We start from the raw sequence: 25,172 nt of genomic DNA, 5'->3' as shown, positions 1-25,172 counted from the left end.
TGTGCCACCACATCCCATACGGCCCGTATTCAACGACACAGTAAATTAAGTAGCACCCGACACCTCATTTGAGCTAAGAGGGACTAAACTAAATAAACCAACAAAAAACTTCAAATGAAAATTAGGTCAAACCATACCTGCTTACGGTATTGTCCCAATGCAAGATATTATGATAATCACTTAGTCTTGGTGGTATCGAGTTATCTATCATATTTCTCATCAGTGTCACCTTATTTGTGCTTTTATTTGTTGGTCCACGTTGGCTTGCAAACTTAAACTTAGAAACATATCTTTGCATGGAAGTTATTGTTAAGGGGTGAAGGCCTTTTGGGCCTATTTTGGCTTTGAGTTGGAAGGCTTGTTTCGGTTTTCTTGTTTCTAAGTTGTTCACCTAGTTACAGCCCGTGGATGTAGGTTTCTGACTGATGCCGAACCATTTAAAATACTTGTGTAGTCTATTGTTTATCGTCGTTGTATCATGTCTGCGTGTTTATTATGTTTGTGTGTAGATTCACTTTCCTTTGATCCTAAAAGTTATCACCATTGAAGAGTTGTGGAATATAACCATTATATATAATATAATAACAATCAGCACAAAGCATAACTTGTGGTTGCCTTTTGCCTTTACACGCGAGTGTTTTAAACATTTTAAAACGCAACGTGCTTGATAAAATGTCTAAAAAGAAAAGATTCCAACATCCATAGCACAAATACTAAAATTTTACTTAAAAATAGTTCAGATTCAAGCCCCTATCTTCTAGATCTTGCATCTTAATTATCAGCGTAAAACCACACTACCTAACGGTTACACAATTACAAGTGCGTGCCTCTAGTTATCACGACACTCGTTACTAAAAATTTACATATATAATCAAGATAATACTCAAGCTTTTTGAATATTAGCTAGTTCGAAGAACGCCCCTTTCTTATTCTTGAGTTGATTAAAAGTTCCTTGCTCGACAACCTTTCCTTCAGAAACGAAAGCAATGGAATCAAGGTTTCGAATTGTGTTTAACCTATGCGCCACCACGACCGTTGTCCTTCCCACCATAATCTGATCCAATGCCTCTTGAACAACATGCTCCGATTGGACATCCAGGGCGCTTGTAGCCTCGTCCAATAGTAATATTGTTGGGTTTCGAATAATCGCTCTAGCAATCGAGATCCTTTGTTTTTGTCCTCCTGATAGTTGAACACCTCTTTCACCACACTCGGTGTCGTATCCATCTTTAAGTGATCTATAATAGATAGAGGTTAAATAATGACATCAAAATATAGCTTTCATTTTGTAAGTAAAATGGTTTAAAATGTTTTTTAATCGTTATATCATGTGTGACACATAAAATAGTGACCAAACACCATGTATTTTATCAGTTTGCATAAAGTTACTTCTATTAAATGATAAAAAAAATAAATTAAATTAAAACTAAATTTTGCACACAATGGATAAAATATTTATATTTTCTTGTATAGAGATGAAAATAATGTAAATAAATTTTATTTTCACATAAAATGTTTTAAAAACTAGACCAACCAAAATTCAACAGTCCAGTCCAATAAAAAGGTCGACCAACATAAAGAAACAAGACCCGAAGTATTTCACAAATTTTTCATCGATTTTATCAGATTCGATAAAATAAAATTGGTTTGTTTGTGCCAAGTACATTAGATAGTAATCAAACCGGCATAATGGTCCGTTTCGATCCGACTGCTCAATTCGGTCCGGTTTTTAAAATTAATTTTTGATTTTCGTATAATAAATTTTTAGAGTAAATTGTCAAAATCATCCCTGAGGTTTGGACATTTTGTCATTTTCATCCAAAACAATTTTTTTTGTACCTTATAGTCTCCACTTTTGAAATTTTTTGTCATTTTCATCTAAACGTCTAATTTGCTTTATTTTTTCTATCAAACATTTGAATGAAAATGGCAAAAAATCCTAAATCTCATGGACGATTTTGGCAAAAAAGTCAGATGTTTGGATGAAAATGGCAAAAAATCCCAAAAGTGAAGGACTGTATGGTATAAAAAAATGTTTTGTATAAAATGACAAACATGCCCAAACCTTAGGGACGATTTTGGCAATTTACTCAAACTTTTAAATAAGCGTTAATCGTGTATAACATTTTAAAAACCAGACCAACCGCCATGTCTCACAAAACGGTCCACTGACGTAAAGAGGTAAGATCCAAAGTGTTTGTCTAATTCAATAAAAAACGCTCGGTCCAGGTACATTTGCTAGTAATCAAACCGGTACATCGGTCGGTTTCGGTCAGACCAGCTAGCCCGTCCCGGCGTCCGGTTTTCAAAACGTTTATTAACAACTCAACAAATTATCGGTCGGTTTCAATCAGACTAGGTAGTCCGGTCCGGTTTTCAAAACATTTATTAACAACTCAACCAATTATCGGTCAGTTTCAATCAAACCAGGTAGTCCGGTCCGGTTTTCAAAACATTTATTAACGAACTTACGAGATGAAAGTATGAGCATTTGCAGCTTTAGCAGCCTCAATCAACTCCTGTTCCGATGCATCCATCTTCCCAAACATAATATTATCCCGAATCGTACCAGAATACAGCACAGGCTCTTGACTAACGAGTGCCATATGCTTTCTGTACCACTCAATATTCAGCATTCGTATGTCAACTCGATCAACTTTCACTGTACCTCTATCTGCATCGTAGAATCGTTGGATCAATGCGATTACAGTGGACTTTCCGCACCCGCTTTTACCCACCAATCCGATGCTTGTTCCGGGTTTTACTTCTAAACAAAAGTCTCGCAAGATTGGGGTCTCGGGTCTTCCTGGGTAGGAGAAATCTACCTTCTTTATCTCGATTCCGCCGATGAGTTTTTCTAGTTTTACCCCGGTGGATTCGGTTTCGTCCTGTGAATGCTGCACATAAGGTGTTTGATGGAATGTTTGATAGAAATAAATGGGTGCACACAAGGTGTTCGATAAAAATACTGCTGTGTTTGATAAAATGTGTGCGCACACAAGGTGTTCGATAAAATGTGTGCGCACACAGGGTGTTCGATAAAATGTGTGCGCACAAGGTGTTTGATAAAATGTTTCAAAAAAATAAAGGGGTGCACACAGGGTGATTGATAAAAGGTGTGTGACACAAGGTATTTGATAAAAGGGGTGCACACAAGGTTTTCGGCTGCACACTATGTGTTTGATAAAATACTGCAAAGGTGTTCGATAAAATGTGCTGCACGCAAGGTGTTCGATAAAATGTGCTTCACGCAAGGTGTTCGTTAAAATGTGCTGCACGCAAGGTGTTCGATAAAAATGCTGCACGCAAGGTGTTCGATAAAAATGCTGCACGCAAGGTGTTCGATAAAAATACTGCGTGTTTGATAAAATGTGTGTGCACACAAGGTGTTCGATAAAATGTGTGCGCACAAGGTGTTTGATAAAATGTTTCAAAAAAATAAAGGGGTGCACAAAAGGTTGTCGGCTGCACACTATGTGTCTGATAAAAATACTGCTCACAAGGTGTTTGATAAAATGCGTTGCACGCTAGGTGTTTGATAAAAATGTTGCACGCAAGGTGTTTGATAAAATGCGCTGCACGCAAGGTGTTCGATAAAATATGCTGCACGCAAGGTGTTCGATAAAATGCGCTGCATGCAAGGTTTTCGATAAAATGGATGCGTGCAAGGTGTTTGATATATAGTTTAGCAGGCGATTTGTTAGATTAAAATGTCTCAATGAAGATGTGAACATGAAAGGAAAGAAAGATTTACTTAATTACTTACATTAGCATTGCTGGAGATGAGTGACTGGCGATCGAAAATGGAGAAAACGGAAGCAACAGCTGTGGAGCCTTTAGCGATATCAGAAGTCATACTTCCAGCATCAGCTATAACCTTTCCGGTGCTGATCAATATAAAGAACGTCTTGAAAACATCCCCAGCCGATATCTCCCCAGCATCAACCAGCTTCCCACCATACCAAAAATCCAAAGCCCAACAAATAAACGTTAACCCTTGCGCCAGACCGATCCCTATTCCAGCTAACCATGCCTTTTTTCTCGCTTCCTTTCTCGGCCCATCTTGAGCCTTATCGAATATCTGAAGAACGATCCCTAAACTCCCGAACGAAGTCACGATTCTGTGATTGTAAACAGCCTCAACAGCGATCTGAGTACTTTGATTTTGGTACTTGATAAAGTTAGCCGACATTGTAGACAACAATACTTTTCTTGCGTAGAAACAAAGAATCGTGAGTGGTTGAACCGCGATCATCACAAGTGCGAGCTTCCACGCCACGACTAGACCCATAATCATCGCGATTAAGACACCCGAGCCCGTTTGGATTAGTAATGACATCCGGTCAGCCACAAGCGATTTAACCATTGACGCTTCGTTACTTAGTCTAGAACATAACGCACCGCTAGCATTATATTCATCGTCGAACCAAGCCGGTTCAAACGTTAGAATTTTCTCTAGCATTTTTGATCTGATTCTTTTTGTTAATTGTTCACCCATGTAAGCGAAGTTATAATGTTGTAAAAGATTAACTAGAATCGAAATGACCGCAAGCGAACAGAAAATAACCGAATAAGTTCTGATTCGCGCGTTCATCTCTTCGTGATTCTGTACAAAAAACGCCGAAATCATTCCTCCGATTGTCAACGCGTAAACCGGTTGCACCGCCCCAAACACGGCGGCAGCAAGGCTACCGATCAACCCTTGTTTCCATTCTGGCGAGTTTAACAAAAGGAGCCGAGAAAACGACGGTGGAGGGTAGTTCGATGATGATAACGACTGCGGATCATTACAAGGCATTGGTGAATCGAACAGGGCCGGGCTCGATTTAGAAGTGCTTAACCTTGAAGCACTGCTTCTTACCGCCACCGGGGTGCTATTCTCGTGTTCGTTAAATGAACTGAATTGCCTTTGAAGTTTGACTAATCGAGCGTAATGACCCGTGTTGCTATTGATCAAATCGTTATGTGAACCTTGTTCGATTACACTGCCTTCGCTCATAACGGCAATCACATCTGCATTTCGTATCGTCGCGAGCTTATGTGCGACAACCTGTTAATATCAACAATCAAGATTTAGCGTGTGCTTCTACGAACGTTTATTTATGAAGATTTTGAAGTCTAAAAGTTATATTTATTTTTACCATTGTTGTTCTTCCCATGGCAGCTTGATCAAGAGCTGTTTGAACAAGCTTTTCTGATTCTGAATCAAGTGCACTTGTAGCTTCATCTAGAAGAAGAATCACCGGGTTCTTGATGATCGCTCGAGCTATAGCGATCCTTTGCTTTTGTCCACCGGATAAAAGCGCCCCTCTTTCGCCAACCTTTAAAATCAACAAACTCGTTAATACTTTTTTCTAAAAAGGTTGGGTTGTGATAAATGTGTTAAACAGGTTGGTGGGTTGTAATAAATGGGGTTAAACCCGTTGTAAATGGGTTGCTGGGTTGACTTGTTTAATTAAATGGGTTGAACATGTCAACCCCAACATGACCCAGGTTAGAATGTTAGATATAACAACCCAAAACCAGATTTTTTTTCGTGGGATGTTTGTGTTCGAATTTTGAAGCTTACCTTTGTTTCGTATCCTTCGGGAAGCTGGCGGATGAAATTATGAGCGTTAGCAGCCGTTGCAGCCGCGATAACCTCCTCCATGGTTGCATCAATCTTTCCGAACATTATATTTTCCTTAATCGACGTTCCAAACAGCGCGTGTTCTTGACTAACCAACCCCATTTGTGCTCTCAACCATTTCAACTGCAGTTTCTTTATATCCAACCCATCAACCCGAACAACACCGCGATCTGCATCATAAAACCGTTGAACTAAAGCAATGGCGGTCGATTTACCACTCCCGCTTGCACCCACAAGAGCAACGGTGCTTCCCGCTTCGATTTTCAAGTTAAACTCTTTGAGAATAATGCAGTTTGGCCTTGAAGGGTATGTGAATTCGATGTTTTCGAATTCGATCTGACCGTTAATCGTGTCGGGTACAAGCCCATTGTTGTCGTGACCGTCGATTTCTGGGATTCGGTCGATCCTATGGAATATTCTTGATGCTGCTACTGATGCTTCTGTGAAGTGGTTCAGTTCTGGTAATGCCATCCCAAGTGATCTGCAAAACGGGCCAGTCAGTTGCGTTAATGGGTCAAATAGATAAAACGGGCCGGTCAGTTAGGTTAATGGGTCAAATTGCTTACAATCCACCCAAAATGAAAGAAAGCCCGGATGCATAAACCCGCCCGCCACTTTCGCCTTTATACATAACCAAACGGCTTCCATACCAAGCGACCAAAGCCCATATCGCGAAAGAAAGCCCGGTACTCCCAACCGCGAGACCTTTAGCAATGCCTTGCTTCAATCCCATTTCCGTTGTGCGGTCCAAGATCGTTGAGTACTTATTGACAATCGTCTTTTCAGCAGTGAATGAATAGACGGTTTTTATAGAAGCAAGAGCTTGTTCCACGATACTGTTCGCCTTAGCGTACTCTTGGAACGATTTTTTAGACAAAAATAAGAGGTATTTTCCATAAATAAGGCCCGGGATTATTAAGAATATTAGCGTCGGAAAAGCGACTAGTGACAGTCTCCATGAGAAGTATGTGCAAAATGCTAGTCCTGATAAGAACACTGATGTGTGCATCAAGAATTTTGGCACCTACGACATAGCCAAACAAAACATTAGTATGATGCGTATGGGGGGGGGGGGTAAAGAGGGTCCACTGGTGCGTCAGTTTACAGGTACTCGCTATATAAAAAAGCGGGTTCTTCTGTAACGAAATTGTGAGTTTGACCTTTTAATTGTCGTTGTCATGATTCCTTAAGAAAAACGTTTTTACGGAGGAAAGTTTATGCTTTTTGACAAAAACATGAAATTTTCCACTATATAGTAAAATTCTTTTTTGATACCTTTTTTTCGGTGAGAAAAACGCAAATAGTTTTTGGAATATGAAAAAAATTTATGCATTCGCCCTTAGATCAAGAGATTATGATTCCGACACTGGTAATGGATCAAAATAGGCCCGAGTGTAAACGGGTTGGTTGGAAAACACTTTTTTATATCAAAACTAATACATAATTTATGCAATAATTAAGATTAAGAAACATATTGTAAATAGATTTTTGGTGACTTTATCATGTTTGACTCATTTGGCACTTACCTTTATATGATTCGACGGATTTGTGACGAACATAACGTATAAATCAAGTAATTTATACGATGATAACCGAGTGTTTAATGTTATTACCTTTTCACTAAGGACTTCTTGTAGGAGTGAGGTGTCTTTAGAAATGCTATTGATGATTTCTGAAGTTGTTGCTTCTTGTGAATCAAAAAAACCAACTTCTTGTCTCAAAATAGCCTCCAGATACTTGTATCGAATCTTCAAAACCTGTCGTTCGCTTATTTTACTCCAGCAATACCCTTCTGTAAACCCCCACAAAGAAGAAAAACCGAATCTAGTTATGGGTTTTTCGGTTTTGTATGTTTATAGAACAAGATCAAACAAAAAGAAAAGAAAAATTTACCCATAAAAGCCATCAACATAACTCCTAATCCAATGTACACAAAAGCTAAACTACACTGTACAAAACAAAAACAAAAACAAAAACAAAGTTAAACGGGTTAAACAGATCAACCAGAACACCACCCTTTAATTAAACGAGTTAAATAAGTGAACACAAAAACAATACATATTTGTTAAAAGGATTAGATATGATCACAACCCAAAACCAGACTATTTTCGTGCTACAAAGCTCATTTGCAACGAAATAAATCGTCGCATAGCTAGAATAAAAATGCATGCTAGCTAACCTCTCCGATTTCGTTCATGAAGTTTTTCGGGTTGTGTTGAACACCTCTACCATAACCCAAATGATTAAACAAACGACTAACAAAAAGTAGTAAAACGTTTGTAGAAGCTCCATCACCAATGGCTCCAAGTGTGCCCAATAGTATGAGCAATTTGTCGAACCAATCGGCATACCGGAATATTATCCTTATCGACTGCTTCTTCTCCGGCGATTTCGTCGGAGAACTCATGGTTTAGGTGAAGCTTCTTAGAACAACAAGTAGCACAAGATGTATATGGAACACCCTTTGCTTTGTTTGAATATTTGTGCATGTATATTTATAGATATATTTGGATTTTGGTATTATTGTGGTTGGTATATATGTTTTGTGAAAAGATGTGTAGGGAATTGAATATGAATAATTTGTACATGAGTATACTAGAATAATAATTAATAAGCATGGAAAAGATGTTGATTTTGGTCATTCTCCTTTTGTATTATTATATACTAATATTTTATTATTATTTTCAAATGGTGTCTTACTTTAGAATTCTTATATTTAAATACACAAAAAGATTGCTAGTAATTTAAACTGAGTTTTGTAACAAGTTAAAATATGTAATCGTTTAATTTGAGTTAAGTTTGAGTTAAAACGGATCAGATATCATACATCACATCATATGATTTTAAGTGCGTTTTAGTTTCAACTAAAATAGAAAATTTACTCATTCGATCAACCGATACAAAAATCTAACACAAATAAGGCATATGTTGAATTGTCGAATGAAGACTTGTGTCTTTGGGTGATCGAAATGGGACAATCTTTTCAAAGGGTATAGTTTAGGGGACATCATGATAATTAGTTTTGAGTGTTTGCGAAATTGACGATGATTTGATATTTTGATACCTAGAACACATATAACTGTGATAAATTAGTAATTTATCTGTCGCGCGTTGCGATGATGTAGTGCCTTTTTTAAGTAATTCAAAGAGGCGGTTAAGTCCATAGCATATTATATATGTGAACCCGTGTGTTATAAGTTATAACAACCCTGTCACAACATTCAATCTATTATTGACAAATAAGGAGAAAGAAAAACACCCATAAAAAGTAAAAGTATAATTTAGAGAAGAACCAACGACAATAACAATCAAACTTGCACAACAACTGTTAATTTGAATCAGTAGCTTTTAAAGCAAAAGCGTAGTCCTTAATTTAAGTTTCTTGCATCCTCTATACCCTAAAAATCATTAAAACAACCAAAGGTACAGGCTTTTGGTAAATGTACACACGCTTCTCAAGGGGGCGAGGAAATTAGACAGCTAAATCATCAAGCAAAAATATTTAGCCCTTTGAAATGTTCACTACAAATCCAAGTGTATACCATTACATTACACACCAAACTACATACCATAAAATTAAAGGGAATTGGCCTGTAATAATCCCAACTAGAGGTCATTGGTCCGAAACAGTCTCACATTTGAATATTCCCCCCACTAGTCCCACTTTTCATCTATTTTTCCTACACCAGTCTCCCGTTAAAAAAAACTTAACAGAGTTAAGCCTTTTTACAAATTACAAACAGATTTTTAGGAATTTTGATCAGAACGACGATACAAGTCCATTGATGTAAAACTTACCTCGACATGGTGCTCCAAATGAGTTGATTTTTGTTAATTGGAAATTTAAACACCCGACTTGAAACGTTGTTTTCATCGTTTGGAGTACCGTTTCGCGGTAAGTTTTACATGAATGGACTCGTCTTGTCGTTCTGATCAAAAGCCATAAAAAATTGTTTGTAATTTGGAAAAAAACATAACTCCGTTAAGTTTTTTTAACGGGGGACCGTTGTAGGAAAAATAGATGCAAGATGGGACTGGTGGGTGGAATATTTAAGGATGGGACTATCAATGGCCAAAGACATCTAATTGGAATTATTACAGGCCAATTCCTCTAAAATTAACAAAAGAAACCGATCTGAATGGATAAAAATGGATTCACATGGTTTGTTTTATCTGTTACACCTTTCATTATTGATTAGTTAAATTAGTGGAACACAATGGAACATAATGGAACTATATGCTGGAAAAGGTGTTACCGACTTCGGCCTTAAGGGGTCGTTATGTGGCAAACTTGTTTTATGGGAAATCTCACGTCTAATGAAGAAATGTGTAAATCTGTTAAGGAGCTAACAGATTCCTACATGAAGCACTTAAACGAAGAGAAGAAATATGTGTAATGTCACGGCCCCCGACCCGGTTTGACCCGTTTCAGGAGCCGCGGGACAGGAATCCCGTGGTATTTAATTTAGGCGACAGCGGAAGTCTTTTAACACAGGATCTTTTAATACAAAAAAATTGCCCGTTTAATATATTACATAAAGTTTTAGGGATAAAATCCCATAATTTACAATAAGATGATTTCACAAGGAAATCTTTATTTTTCAAAACATGTTTCTTTATTTATTCACATTGAGCCACTTCTCTGAGCTTGTAGTGCTTCACGGCACTTTCCTTGGATCACATCAGATCACCTGAAACATGTTTGGAAAAGGTTTTGTCAGCGGGGAAATACTGAGTGAATCATTCAGTTTTACTGAAAACATTACTTTTGTTATAATTTACAGTATTAAGGGGGTGTTTGGGATTGCGTTTTCAACTTGATTATTTGATTATTGTGTTTTGAAATCGCAAAAAAAATCTATTTTGAGTGTTTGGTAAAAAATTAATAAAAAGTGATTTTTTAAGTTTTGTAGAGTTCAAAACGTGATAATCCATAAGTAGGTCACCCCTTGCTGCAGGAAAACGTGATAATCCAAAAATTGATTTTTTACGTTTTCACTTATTTATTTTTTTAAAATATATATACTTGCCAAACACTCAAATAGTTGATTATCTGATTATTGTGATATCAAACAACATAATCAAATCCAAACAATGTTGATTATCTGATTATTGTGATATCAAACAACATAATCAAATCCAAACACTATCTTTCTACAGCACGTTTTGTTACAGCTAATTATCTGATTCTGATTATTCAAAACGCATAATCTATTTTCAAAACTCAACCCCAAACACCCCTTAAGAGCGATTACAATGTTTCTGATATCAAACCAACTACCCACAGTACTTGTCACTCGAGCATCCATCGGTAGCCTCTTTGCCCGATGGTGTCTGTGACTATGGTCATATCACTCATTGGCTAACTCGTTGTCCAATAGTGACGGTTATCAAGTAATGTATACAAAACCCCACATACCGGCTGTAATATGGTGATTACAAAGACTTAATCCCTGTAATTATAACTTTGGAAATACTTGGAGTTTTGTAAAATAGTTGATAAAAAGAGAATGACTCACATTGCAGATTTAACGAGCAAGATATAAGCCTACTGATTAGCCTTGATTAAACCTAATTTAACATAATGCACACACAAACGGGTTAGTAACTAATACAGCAGTTACGTCAATTCATGAGATTAAACCCTCACAACGATTAACAAGTGCAATACTTAACAATTCAATCGGATTCACAACGAATAACAGAGCATAGTCCGAATTCGAACAGTACTCAAATATTCAAGTCGAAATCACGACGAATAATCAAAGTATAAGCTCAATTTGAGCAGCACTCGGACAATCGTTGGATAGTTATAATCGATCGGACGTTGAATCGTAATAACGATCGAGTTATTACCCTGATTGCGGCAGCACTTCGTGAATTAGTGTGTGTTGTGAACTGTTTTACTTATAACTCGACGTACACATAAGCTTTTTACGTCGTTTTCAGTTTTAATTTCAAGTCCCAAGGTCGGCTATTTATAGCAATTTTTGGGACTCGCTTACGGACCGTAAGCCGTTACCCTTGCGGTCTGTAAGCTAAGCAGTCTAATTATAGGCTGCCTAGGCTCGGGACTAGCTTGGCTGAATCAATAAAATTAACCAATCAGCTTTGACCAACGTTTTATTTAGATAAACGTTTAGCTAGGGTTTGCCCCCCCTTGAGTTTTAGGGGCCCTGATCTTGATTCTGTTTGTTCTGAAAATTTTAGGGCTAATGCAGAATTACTTGTGTCTCTCAATTAGGGTTCCCTTAATAGATAATTATTATTCTAAGTATTATTTTTAGTGAGAGTTGTTACATGTAAGAAGTGTTGGATTCTTAGGTTTTAGTATATATTTTTTGGTCCATTGAAATTTAGGTGTTTATGTTGTTACATCATGCTTAAACATACATTGTATATAATAAGCATGAATGTGGTACATAAAAAGGGAAATATTAATTGACAAAACCTATGTAATGTAACATCATAGTGTTACATATATATTAGCGTTTTGTTACGTATGTAACATCATGTTGTTACATAAAACGCCAAATAAACGCTTTGTATTAGATTAACATATGTAATAGTACATTGATACTGATGTAATCAGAAAAATCGTTTCATACCTAACATTTGAAAAAAGAGTTGGGAGAAAGTTCTATTCTTAAAACGGCCTCTAGATAAACCAAATTTCAACATTTAATATTGCAAGTTCAATATCCTATAAAATATATTAACATTAGATGTTACTTAGTAGGAACAAAATACATATAAACTTAGGTAATTAAAAAGACTAAAAAAATATAAAGCAAAATGCATCATGTTCCCAACAACTACATGAGTCACATATGGGTTATAAGTGATATTAATTTTCTCTCAATTAAGTTATGTTTGTTGTGAACATTTATCATCTGTAACATAAACAATTATGCATAAGGATCACATGCAAATATCCCTCAAGTTTCCATATTTTATGGTTTACTTTCAATTAAAAAAAAATTATGTAGAAATAAAGTATTACTTACTATGAACATTCAAAGTTGGTACTAAAATATGTAAACAACAATTGCATGCCCATTTTAAAACGGAGAATCATCACTAAGGAAACATCGGTACAATAAATAAAACAACAGTGATCAACACTAAAGCAAATGATCGCAACATACATAGCAAAAACGAAGAATCATTACTAAAGAAACGGTGATACAATAAATAAAAAACAACGATCATCACTAAGAAAACGATCGCATAAGAAGACATAAACAACGATTCCACTAAAGCAAACGATTGAAGAGGAAGACATTACCGCAGATATTGTTAAAATTGCAGATAGAAAACTGACAGAGGAAAACAAAGAAGAAAGACGCTTAAAAAGAAGTTAAAGAAATAAATAAAGAAAACAGACACGTGTAATAAAAAAACATACATAAGTGGCAGCTAAAACCTACATGGACCTAACATGCAAAATTAAAAAAAGGAAGAACCGATAATGCAAGCTTAGAGGGACCAAAAATGGAGAATTACAAAGCGGAAGGGCCATCGTCTGGAGGTGCTTTCATCACCGACTTTGATTTTTAGTATATATGGTAACAAGATTTATAATGTTAGCCTTTTGTTTTTCATTTTAATATTTTGAAAATATTATCAATATGTGAGTAGTTTTATTTGTACGTTATACATATAATCTCTGTCGCACCATGATTATTTTGAAAATATTATTGATATGTGAATAGTTTTATTTGTACGTTATACATATAATTCTTGTCGCACCGTGCTCAGGAAAGCACCAATGTAATGCGTAGCTAAACCTGAAATTTTTGAAGACAGATTTCTTTTTAATCCCATCGTGTATGTGACTTGAACCTAGGGGTGTTCAAAAAAATCCGAATCCGAAATCGAACCCGAAATATCCGAAATTCCGAATCCGAATTATCTGAATTTTCGGATATCCGAAAAATCGGATATCCGATATCCGAAATAAATTCTATTTTTTATTTTTAAATATATATAAAGTATTAAAGTGAAAACCCTAGATATGTCTTTCTTTTCCTTATCCTTTTGACATCGCAGCCTCATCATTCAAAATTTCAACCACACATCGCACCTCATTCCACAAACTCTAGTTCTTCGCTAGTGATTCCTCCCTCTTAACTGTATTCTCTGCTTGTGAGAGTTGGCTCATTTGAATAGCTACCTACAAAGAATCCGTTACCGGTAATCGGCGGTGGTGGTGGTAGGTCTAGAAGCCGTGATGGTGGTGGCATCGGCCTTGAAAAGTGAAAGATATGGATGATGTTGATGTTGACGACCAAGAACAAGTTCTTGCAACTTTTAGTTTCTCCACCTTTTGGACTTCTATTTCTATTTCTATACACAACCATCTGGTTTATATTTTTATTTGCACCCAAAAGAAGGTGTTGGTAAAATTTGAAGAAGAAAAGAATGCATTAGAGAAAGTCTTGATGTTGATAAAATTTTGAATCTCATCAGATTTGGAATTTTAGGTGCTTTGAACATCAAAAGAATAGTTCTAGGTGGTGTGCAAAAAATTAATTACTTATAGGTAATTCTCTATTTGATTCAGCGACATTTAACCAAAATTTCTGCCAAACCTGTAAGTCCTGCCACCATTCTGCAAAGATTCTTTTTCTAGCTGAAGTTCGTTGTTTTAAACCCGTACATTCAGAAGTTCGTTGTTTTAAACCCATACATCTTTTAAAGTCGTTGAATCAAACTAATATGTTCATAAATGTCGCTGAATTGAACCCATATGTCATAAATGTCGCTGAATCAAACTGATACGTATATAAACTTCGCTGTTTTATTTCTATATGTTCATAAATGTTACTGAACTGAACCCATATGTTCATTAATGTCGCTGAATCAAACTGATACAAAGCATTGAAGGAGAAGAGTATTGATCCTGCAAATTATACTAATCATTTCTGCATTATGGTTCTGAACGATAAGTATAGTAAAAAAGCTAGCCTACTTCATGTGTCATTTACCTTTCCCAGCTAACCTACTAAATATTATATAGATTGGAAACACAGTTCTATGCTGAAGAATCACGTCAACATGGCAGCAACTTTATTGAAGTTCTTATTAAAAACAACGACTTTATGTGATGTTGTAATTCAAAACAGCAACTTTCTGAATGTATACATATCAAACAGCAACTTTCTGAACTTATGTGTATCAAACAACGACTTTCATTAACTTATAGTATCAAACAGCGACTTCATTAATGTATTTGTTCCATTCAGCGACTTTAAAAGATGTATGGATTTAAAACAAGGAACTTCTGAATGTATGGGTTTAAAACAACGAACTTCAGCTACAAAAAGAATCTTTGCAGAATGGTGGCAGGACTAGCAGGTTTGGCCGAAATTTTGGTTAAATGTCGCTGATTCAAACAGCGAATTACCTATAAGTAATTAATATTTTGCACACCACCTAGAAGTAGTCTTTTGATGTTCAAATCACCTAATAATGCAAAAAATTCTCGGATTTAGGTGTTTATGGAAAAAATATTTTATTTTTTAGAATTTTGGATATCCGTTTTAATATCCGAATTCGGATAGCAAAATTTACTATCCGAAATATTCGGATATCCGGTTTTGAACACCCCTACTTGAACTCAATACCTCTAAACTTAAGTGTTTACGAAGGCTTTATCTTTACCAATTTCCCATCAACCCCATTAGAGCTAGTTAAAAATTAATATAAGTAAAGGATAATGTGGGGCAAGAAGTATATGCTAAGTTATTGTATAGTGATTGTTGCTTTATATTCCTACCAAGCCATTGTTGGCTTCTTTTTGTGTTTCTCTATCACCATATTGACTTCCAAAATTAACCTAATTATGTGTGTCTTTTCACACTTCCATTTACAAATAATCGAAAACAATTTAGTGGAAGAAGTTATCGCATCATCTTCCAATAATTAACAACCATGAAACTGAGTGAGTTTGAGTGAATTGTTAGATAGTTTAAAATATCTCTGTTTAATTTTGTTGTTAAATAAACGAATATAAGTAGAATGAACATATGTTTTGTTTATTGCATTTACGTTTCTAATTTTTTCGGATAATCTATTCGTCAGTGTATTGTTTAAGTGCGATTACATACAATTCGTTTATATCAAACATATGTATATATTGGGATAGGATAGTGTAAAAAGGGTCTAAAGTGTGAGAAGTGTAAGAAGTGTTTAAACAACTAGATCTTTGATCTAATGGTTGAGATCAATAGGGACCAAATTGTAAATTGTGTTTTAATTATTTGGGCCGATTCGAAAATTGTAGGGGTAATAATGTCTTTTTATATGTTTCAAATAAGGTAACCTCTCCTAAATTCCAACGATCCTTCTCCTAAATTCCAGCGATCCTTGTTCATCCTTATTCTACGAATCCGGAAACATGTAACTGCTACAAGAAAATATAACACTATATAACACCATATAACACCATATAACACTATGTAATACTATATAACACTATACATCCATCATAGACCTACTACCAGAAAATATAACATTATAACACTATACATCCATCATAGACCTGCTACCAGAAAATATAATAGTATAACACTATAACACTCTATAAAAACCTTCATTCTGCAACCATCACTATATAACACTCTATAAAACCTTCACTCTGCAATCTTCAGAAATTATAATTGATGAACGATAACTCACATAATCTTAATGGATCTTAAAAAAAATACAAATTCGTATTCCTATAATAAAGGGTGACGGTTATGGAAGGTTATCAATTAATTGAATCAATGAGAAAATTACTTGTTTACTCTTTTGAATTAATTTAGACTGAGTACACATGTCATTTTCATAATATTTCTCACACTTCTCATACTTTGGGCGTTTTGTACAGGATCTTTAATATGTATATATTATATGTTTATATCTTATCTAAATTTATGTTTAATTAAATAGCTAAACGAATAAACATTGTAAATAATTATCATGCATAATTTAAATTAAATTCAATATTTAGATATGCAGTTTTTGGTCTATTATACAGTCATATTATGTGTATTTGATATACATTTATTTATTTATTTATATTTAAGGGTGAACGGGGTGGGCTTTCACCGCGCGGCAACAACGCCATTCCCTCACCATGCAGCAAGCTTGAAATCGGGGACTTGTCACCGCTTGAAACATTTGAACGTATTGAAGTTTTGGATCGTTGGAAAGGTTAATTAACGGCTATATAGTCGTTTTATTAAAAAAAACAAATAAATACATTTATAAATAATACCATTTTGCATCTCATTTTTCACCCAATTCACATACTCTCACTTTTAATCTCAAAATTCTCATACAATGGATAGACAAAACAAGGGTGATGGCAAGAAAAAGGTTTCGGGTTCCGGTTTGAAAGCGAGGGGGCGCGGCTCGCAAAGTAGACGAGGCAGATCAAGTGGTTCAAGTGTGCCATTTCAATCACAACTCGGTATTCCCCATACTCTCAACCTCCATATTTTTATGCCCAAACTACACAACCGGGTTTCTACATCGAAAGACGTTGAGATCACTTAGGTTTGATAAGAATTTGGAGACGTTTAACATGCCACACGACAATGTTCCACCGGAGATGTTGGAAATCACACTATCCCGAAAACGCGAGATCGCAAAAAAAAATATAATTGGCCATGTAATTTCTATTTTTTATGGTTTTAATTTATTTTACTAGTTTTAATTTATGTATTGTCTTTTTTCAATTTAGTTTAATGTAATGACTTTATTTAATTGATTATGTTTTATTTATTTTGTTTAAATACATAATTTAAATTAAAAAAAATAGTTTACCTCCAAAAAATGGTTGGGTGGAAAGTTTACCCCTTCCCATGAGGTGACTACCTCTTTCACCCTAATATAAGACCATGTGTAGTGGTACACATGAATAATGCCCTACGCATGGGCGTTCTACGCCATGTGGCAGTCCAGTCAGCAATGGGGCATTATGGGTCGTTTTTCTAAAATAGGTGTACTAGGATGTGGGCATTTTGTTAAAAAAAGGGGTGTAAATAAAATTAAATAAAAAAAATCAAAAACCTTTATTGGACAAAGAAAAAGTAGAACAGTAGTGATTGCCCAAATCTTTTGAAAACGGCGTGGAAAAAACGTCAAAACGATTTTTTTTGAAAAAAGCCCAGGGGGCGGGCTTGAGGGAGTTTTGGGGCGTGGAATTCAACAAAAACGCCCAAAATTTGACGCCTACGGATACTCTAATATGTGAGTTAAACTTGGCACTTACAACATTAGTTTATGCCTTAATGTGTGTGTATCAATCTAAGATTTTCTACTATTATATATCATAAAAAGAACAAAACCATCAATATATCGGTTTTACTTGAATTTATATTTGTAAACAATTCTACTTGTACTTGTAAGAAAAGCTTACGAGACCAAATAAAATGGTTATTAAAAGTTGAAAGTTGAAATCCTAAAAATATATATTCAATTATTGAAATCAATTATTCAGATTTGCTTTTCCTAGTCCCTTTTTCGTCCCAAATATATATATTGCTCATAATGGCCTTCAACAGGCGCAATCCGACGAAATAACTAAACTTTTGATAAAAATAATGATTTTTTAACATACATGATAGTATAAACTGTTTTTTATATAAACAATAATGATTTTTTTTTGCTTTAGTACTAGTCAATAATTTATGCTTTGTCGTTTTGGAGAAATTTGTTTTTAAGTTATAGTTTGTTGTTTTGTTTTGTGACAACATTAATACGGTACCAATACTCGGTATAATAATCGAAAGATAAAACAAAAAAAATGTCATGCCATGACAAAAATGATATCCACAAATAAAAAAATACATTACATCTAGTAAGGTTCAATCTACGCTATACTACTGGAAGAAGAAGAAGGTATGTTAAAAAGGTATTTGTTTTAAAAGATTTGGTTATAAAAAATTACAAATTTGAATGCAGAGAAAACAACTTAAAAGTGAAAAAAGATCTTATTCCTGTTATGAAGACGGTAGATCTTATTAAGGAAGATTCCTTCCTTTGGATTTACAACAGGGCGCATCTTAAAAATCCTGCTTGGGAGAAATGGGTATCTTTTGATGTTGTAGACATTTTGTAGTTCGTTTGTTTCCATTTTTGTTTCTTGTTTGTTTGTTTGTTTCTCCCAGTTTCTTGCTGGCTCTTTATATATATATATATATAGGGTAAGGTTCATGCGAGAACCACCTTTATTGCGAGAACCGCGAGAACCAATGTGAACACAAGCTAAAATAGCTAAAAAAACCTAAAAAAACTCTAAAAAAAACCTAACCCCTACCCCCCAAAAACCTAAACCCCCCCCCCCCCCCAAAAAAAAAAAAAACCTAACCCCCCCCCCAAGCTAAATGCTAAAAACTAAAACCCTCAAAAAACCTAAAAAAACCTAACCCCCCCCCCCCCCCCCCCAAAACCTAAACCCCCCTCCCCCACCCCCCAAAAACCTAACCCCCCCCCCCCACCCCCAAGCTAAAATACTAAAAACTAAACCCCCCAAAAAACCTAAAAAATCTAAAAAAATCAAAAAAAAATCTAAATTTTTTTTTTATTTTTTTACTATTTTTTATGTTCAAATCGCTACTTTTAGTAGCCAAGAAAATTTTTTTTTTTAAATTTTTTTTTGAATACTAAAAGTAGCGATTTTTATATAAAAAATAGTAAAAAAATAAAAAAAAAATTTTTGGGTCTTTTTTAGATTTTTTTTAGGTATTACTGTTTGTGTTCACACTGGTTCTCGCGGTTCTCGCAATAAAGGGTGGTTCCTAATGGATCTTTGTCCTATATATATATATATAAAGTGATTTGCCGTTCGAAAAAACATAAAAGTGAAAAAAAAGGAATAAATCACAAAAAAAATATTATTAAGAATAAGCGACAAAGATAAAAAAATAAATGAAACAATTTATTCAAACTTTTATTTGGTAGTAGGTAATATAAAAAATTCTTTGCCATAAAGGGCTGCGAGACTTTTTCTTAAGAGTTGAAAACAATAATAACTATAATATCTACATAAAATAGAAAGGACAAAAAAATCCAACGACTACTACCATTCATGCAACTTCACAAATGTTGTTGATATCTATGTTGTCAAAGACGCAAGGCGCAGGCGAGGCGCATCGGCCTCACTCGGAGCCTAGGCGCAAGGCGCAAAAAAACGTGGGCTTTTTTAAGAAAAGCGCAGATAGAGAAAAAAAATATAAAAGATATGTTATGCTTTGAAAATAAATAAGATTCCACATATAAAATTAAAAAAACTATTATATATGCCATTTAAGATCATGTAGCTAATAGTTAGTAGCAAAAGTTTAGGACTTATATGTTGTAAGTTTTGGGTGTGTGAATAAAAGTCTCAAAAGGTGGTAAATACTTTGTCCCACATTGGTGTGGGAACAAAGTGAGTGGTTGTTTATAAGGTAAAGCCTTTACTACTCCATTATAGCTTTATGATATGTTTTACCACAAGTCCTACCCGCGCAGGGGGGGTGCAAAAATGAGTTTCTGAGCTGGAATTTGGTTGAACTCGTGCGTGCCCGCACGTCCTGCGGACCCGAATGTAGCTCCGAAAACCCGGGCCTCACGCATGAGGTTTCATTTTTTTATTATCCACTGCGCCTAGGCTTGCACCTCAGTAGCGTTTTTTTCCAAAAAAAACCCATTTTTGCGCCTAGGCTACCACCAGGTGCGCCTAGGCGCGCGCTTTTTGCGCTTTTGACAACATATGTTGATATAATAGTAAGTTTTAGTTATTTAAATAAAGTAAAATAAAAAACAGACCCGCTAACTAGTTATAAAAGTAGAAAGTTATCGTTAATGTGAATACTTAAAAGTTTGTTATTTTTTTCAGTTTCATTAGTTTGTAAACGAACCCATTCGTCAAGGAAATTCAGTTGTTCGCAAATAGTACGGGAACACATGATAAACAAAAGTTTACATGATTCGATGAATCGTTTGAAGCCGTAACCGTTTGAAGTAGGATACACGATTGAAGCCCTAACCGTTTGAAGATAAATCGTTGATGTAGAGAAGTGGCGATTCATATGATTTTATGATGTAGGGAAACAACGGTTTAAGATGAATCGATGAAGTAGGGAAGGGTTCAATGTCGATTGAAGATAAGATGTGTGGATTGAAGCATGTGGGTTATGATTCCATCTTCAAACGACATACATCGCTTAATCTTTGGATTTAAAATGGATATCTACACCGATTTCATTCCATACATTCATATGATCATCTCTTCTTAGGCATGTCATATTATCTTGATTCCCCAATATTGCAAGAATAGTTTGTCGCTCCTATATTGGATTGTAGTTTCATAGTCTTCGTTATCATCATATTCATTTGCGGACACCCATATCAACTCCATTTACGAATTGGCGTTGACAGGTCAACTTAATATTCATGAAATTATATAAGATTATTGCTTTGATAAAAAAGATTGCTTGTTGGAATGCTTCTTAAAGAAAAATTGTCTAGGATATCATACTTTTGTATTGCAGGACCGACATTCTTGTCTCTCGTTTAATGTAAACATGACTCATGACACTTCTACTAAATAGTATAACATATCTAAACTAGTTCATAACTTCATATGTCAAATTTTATGTCGAATAAACATGGAATATGATTTTCGAGTAGACGCGTCACCCATATCAACTCATTTACGAATGAAATATTACCATCACTATATAATAGTCAAGTTCCAATCGACAATCAAACCGAATAGAAAAGATGAAGAAAAGAATTTAGATCGAATAACTCTCAATCTTATTAATCAGAAAATAACTCAAAACTGATTACAGACTCTCAAACCATAACTCGGTTTCTCTAGTCTCTTCTCTCTTAATAATGTCTAACCCTCACATGGTTTATATAGGCTAACCCTAACTTGGTGACCAAGACATTACCATATAACCCTAACTTGGTGACCAAGACAATACCAAATATAATTATAATGTAATTAGGAAACTTAAGCAATTATAACCAACTTGTCAACATTGATCCCTCAAGTTCACCGACTTGTGACTTGAAATCCTTTGCCACCCTTTCACATCACCGACTTGTGATGAGTCGGGAATTACCGCCAACAATCACCCCCTTAATTTCCGACTCGAAATAGGTAGGCTCTAACATGTCTTCTTTGTCTTGATTCTTATAGAACACATCTTGATCTCTAGCTGTGTTTTTCGGCTCCTTCCTAGCTCGAACATTCTTGCGACCTTGTACTCGACTAGTCCTTTCTCCACGACTCATCCTTTGATCATAAGAACTCGCACCACCATTGACTCGGCTGCGATCTTGAGCAAACACCCGCTTTATTGGATCATTAAATGTACCTCCTTGGGTTTGAATCTCTTACTTAACCTTTTCTTTGAATTCTTGAACATTTTTCTTTGGACTTTGAATTTTGGGTTTCTTCATTAAACTTGGATCTTTGAGAAGATTCTGACTCGTACTTGTCGTATCATCTTTCAGTTCACCTCTTTGTAGATCCCTACCTGCAAAATTCTTTATTCCAGTCATGTTATCTTGTGTACCGGAACTTGCTATCTTGAGGTTCATCTTGTGCAAACGGTTCTTGGTCCTTGTCACCTTCATCATAAGTTTTCCTATATCATCATGAATGGTTAGAAAATCACGTTTCATGTGAATGTCGCATCCACCTTCTGTTGCTTGACCAAGACTTATGATATTGCTTTGCAAACTTGGTATGTAGTAAACATCGGTTAACAGGTGCTTCTCCCCCGTTTTCCCTTCAAGTAATACCGATCCCTTTCCCCGTATATCAATACAAGATCCATCTCCAAACTTCACCTTTCCTGTGACTCGTTCATTAAGTTCAAAGAAATAAGCTCGATTACCCGTCATGTGATTCGATGCTCCGTTGTCGAGATACCAAGTGTCTTTCTCCATTGGCTCAGTCTCGAAACGCTATGGATTCACCCATTCTTCATTTAGAAAAACCATCTCTTGATCAAATCTCATCATGAATAATGATGGATCAAAATCGTCGTTTTTAGCTAAGTGCTTCATCTTGTTTCTTCATACGATCGGGACATCCTGACGCGAAGTGACCAAATTTATCACAACGGTAACACTGAACCTGTGATCTATCTTTTCTTCCTTTTTGGCGATCATTGGTTCTTCTTTGACCCGTTTGCTTTGACCCATGATCTTGACCGTCTCGGCTTTGACTTCCATCTTGGTCCTCATCATCCCAGTCTAGACGTCTACCTCGGTAACTTGAACCGCCTCGCCCACGCCCTCGCGTATTTTCATAGGATTTGGATTTCGAGGATGTCACACCCCGATTTTCCACGTGTCTCACCGGTGGGCCCGGTGAGGATTATCGTGACGTAGTTGGCAACATTATAGTCAAACCACACAATGTATATGAATGCACAGCGGAAGCATAAAAATAAATATATTTCAACTTTAAGTGTAATATCAATGTATCACCATTGTTGAAATAAAAATCCACAGGGGATCTAATAATAATAATAAAAGTATTGTTCAACAGACTTCAGGCATCTTAAGCTTGCGAGACTTCTAATGATGCTAAGGAGAAATCCCAGCCAATTTCGCATAGTACCTGCATTTAGTCTTTTTGGGGAAAATACGTCAGTTTACACTGGTAAATACATTCAACTGACACTTTTGTAAAATGTTTGATAAAATTGGTTTAAATGCTCAAGGCACAAACACTTTATAACTTGGGATAATTTATAATCAAATCTTGTAAAGAATTACATGTTACTATGCGTTCGGTCGCCCGGGTCGTGCCGGGTTAAAGTTTAATAGACACGCCACATAGCATAAAACCGTGGAGGGTAAACCAACGGCTACACTTTTATAGTCATGGACATAATGCCGGGTGTACGCCTACACCCGGATGTCAAGGTCGTGGCCATTCGTAAATGCTGCCAAGGATATCCGGGACATGGTTATTAAGCCCCCAAAGGCGTAAAGCCAACAAAACAAGTTTTTAAACGGGTCACATTGATAATACCCAACTACTAATGAGTTGAGGTCAATTGCCCGACCAAGCGGTATTTTAGATACCGTAACCCAAGCCCGTATAACGGAAAATAAGTTAAAAGTATTTACCTTTGCAAGTATTAATCCTTAATTGAATAAATCACAGATAGCTTTTACTGGTCTCCTATTCTGGAACGAAGGTTTAAAAATAACCTATTAGAATCCTAACGGGTCTTTATATTTAGCCGTAGCTTAGACCGGTCAGTTTCAATGGATAGTTACTGTTTAATCGCGGGAAAGGCGGAAACCGGGAATGGGATGTGATTTTGACCCAACAAGTTTGAAGACTTGTTTTATATGGGCATAATAATCATACTCTGGATTTTGGGGTCAAAACAATATGGTTTGACCCGTTTCGGCTAATTTATGTAAACTAGCTACATAGCCGAACCGTGCGCGCAAAAGGCGCAACGGGTAACCGTAGGAGTCCTACACTGTTTTCCTAAGTCAATATGCTTTAAAGAGGTTGTGTTATCAGTAGGATACCTTCCATAATGCCCGTAACGAGTTTAAGTTCATATTATGCCCCGTAGGGGTATTTCAGTCTTTTTAAAGATTATAAAAGAGGTTTCTGAGTTCTACAGGAAATCTGAGTTTCCCGAACAGTTTATAAAGTCTAAAATACTTTATTTATTATTTAAAATCAGTGGCAACTGGAATCGGGTCAAAAGACCTTGTAGAACTCAAGTTATGGCCGAAAAGGGTATATTCGGTATTTACCGAACCGTTGCCATAACCGCAGGTTATGAGCAGGTTAAAAATAATTAAAAATCTTTAAAAATCCAAAAATATTATTTTACATCAGTGAGTAAAAGGTTTGGTGTCGAAATCCGGGTTTAGATAGGCGTTATGCTAATTGCGCTATTTAATTACTAAAGTTTCGCAATTTGCGCTATTTAGCATAACTCCTATTCTGGACCTCGGATTGACATGAAATTTTAGGGACATGCTTAGAAATCAGTAACCAAGGTTATGATTCTTTCATATGTCTGAAATTCTTGTTTTAATTTAAAAAGGGCGTTACGGTCAACTTTTAAGCACTTAACGGAAATGTGTAAAAGACTCGGACAACAAACGAACCGGTAACAGAGGGTTATACCATCATGTAACCTGGTCCTAAGAGAGTCCTAAGGCATATCTAAATCTTACTTTAGCGGGTCAGAACTGAAGTCAAAGCAAAAGTCAAACTTTTGCGATATTCGGCTCCGAACCGGGTCAAAACAATAAATGGTCGGATCAAACAAGCTTAGACTAGTTTATATACTTATTACCATGTTATATGAGTGTTCAAACAGGTTACATATCATCTACATTAAAGATTACGCAAGAAATCGCAAAAATGACATTTCTGTTAAGCACGTTTGACTCGATATTTGAACTAGTTAGAGTGGGAATCAGAGGGTGCCCTTTTAGGGGTTTAATGCCCACATGATTACCATCATATAACTATCTTTGATTCGACAAACCACTGGAC

General features: G+C 35.7%; 1 protein-coding gene across 2 annotated transcripts; it reads right to left on the bottom strand.

Moving 5' to 3' along the window:
- Positions 1 to 654: 654 nt before the first annotated feature.
- On the bottom strand, positions 655 to 8,247 carry LOC110928539 (putative ABC transporter B family member 8). 2 transcript variants are annotated; one of them, XM_022171551.2, is made up of 9 exons: positions 7,809 to 8,247; positions 7,523 to 7,577; positions 7,243 to 7,421; positions 6,196 to 6,653; positions 5,570 to 6,110; positions 5,142 to 5,321; positions 3,767 to 5,050; positions 2,473 to 2,897; positions 655 to 1,238 (listed from the first exon to the last, which is right to left on the bottom strand). In XM_022171551.2, the coding sequence occupies exons 1-9, from the start codon at positions 8,034 to 8,036 to the stop codon at positions 884 to 886; spliced, it is 3,705 nt and encodes a 1,234-aa protein (XP_022027243.1). In that variant the 5' UTR covers positions 8,037 to 8,247; the 3' UTR covers positions 655 to 883. The 2 variants fall into 2 exon arrangements, with proteins under 2 accessions (XP_022027243.1, XP_022027244.1); XM_022171552.2 differs by having other exon boundaries at positions 701 to 1,238; positions 2,473 to 2,888.
- Positions 8,248 to 25,172: the final 16,925 nt, after the last annotated feature.

This window comes from Helianthus annuus, chromosome 3, assembly GCF_002127325.2.
Source record: "Helianthus annuus cultivar XRQ/B chromosome 3, HanXRQr2.0-SUNRISE, whole genome shotgun sequence".
Taxonomy (NCBI): Eukaryota; Viridiplantae; Streptophyta; class Magnoliopsida; order Asterales; family Asteraceae; genus Helianthus; species Helianthus annuus.
Note: the sequence above shows the minus strand (reverse complement) of the source record. Positions and strands in the feature narration are given on the sequence as shown.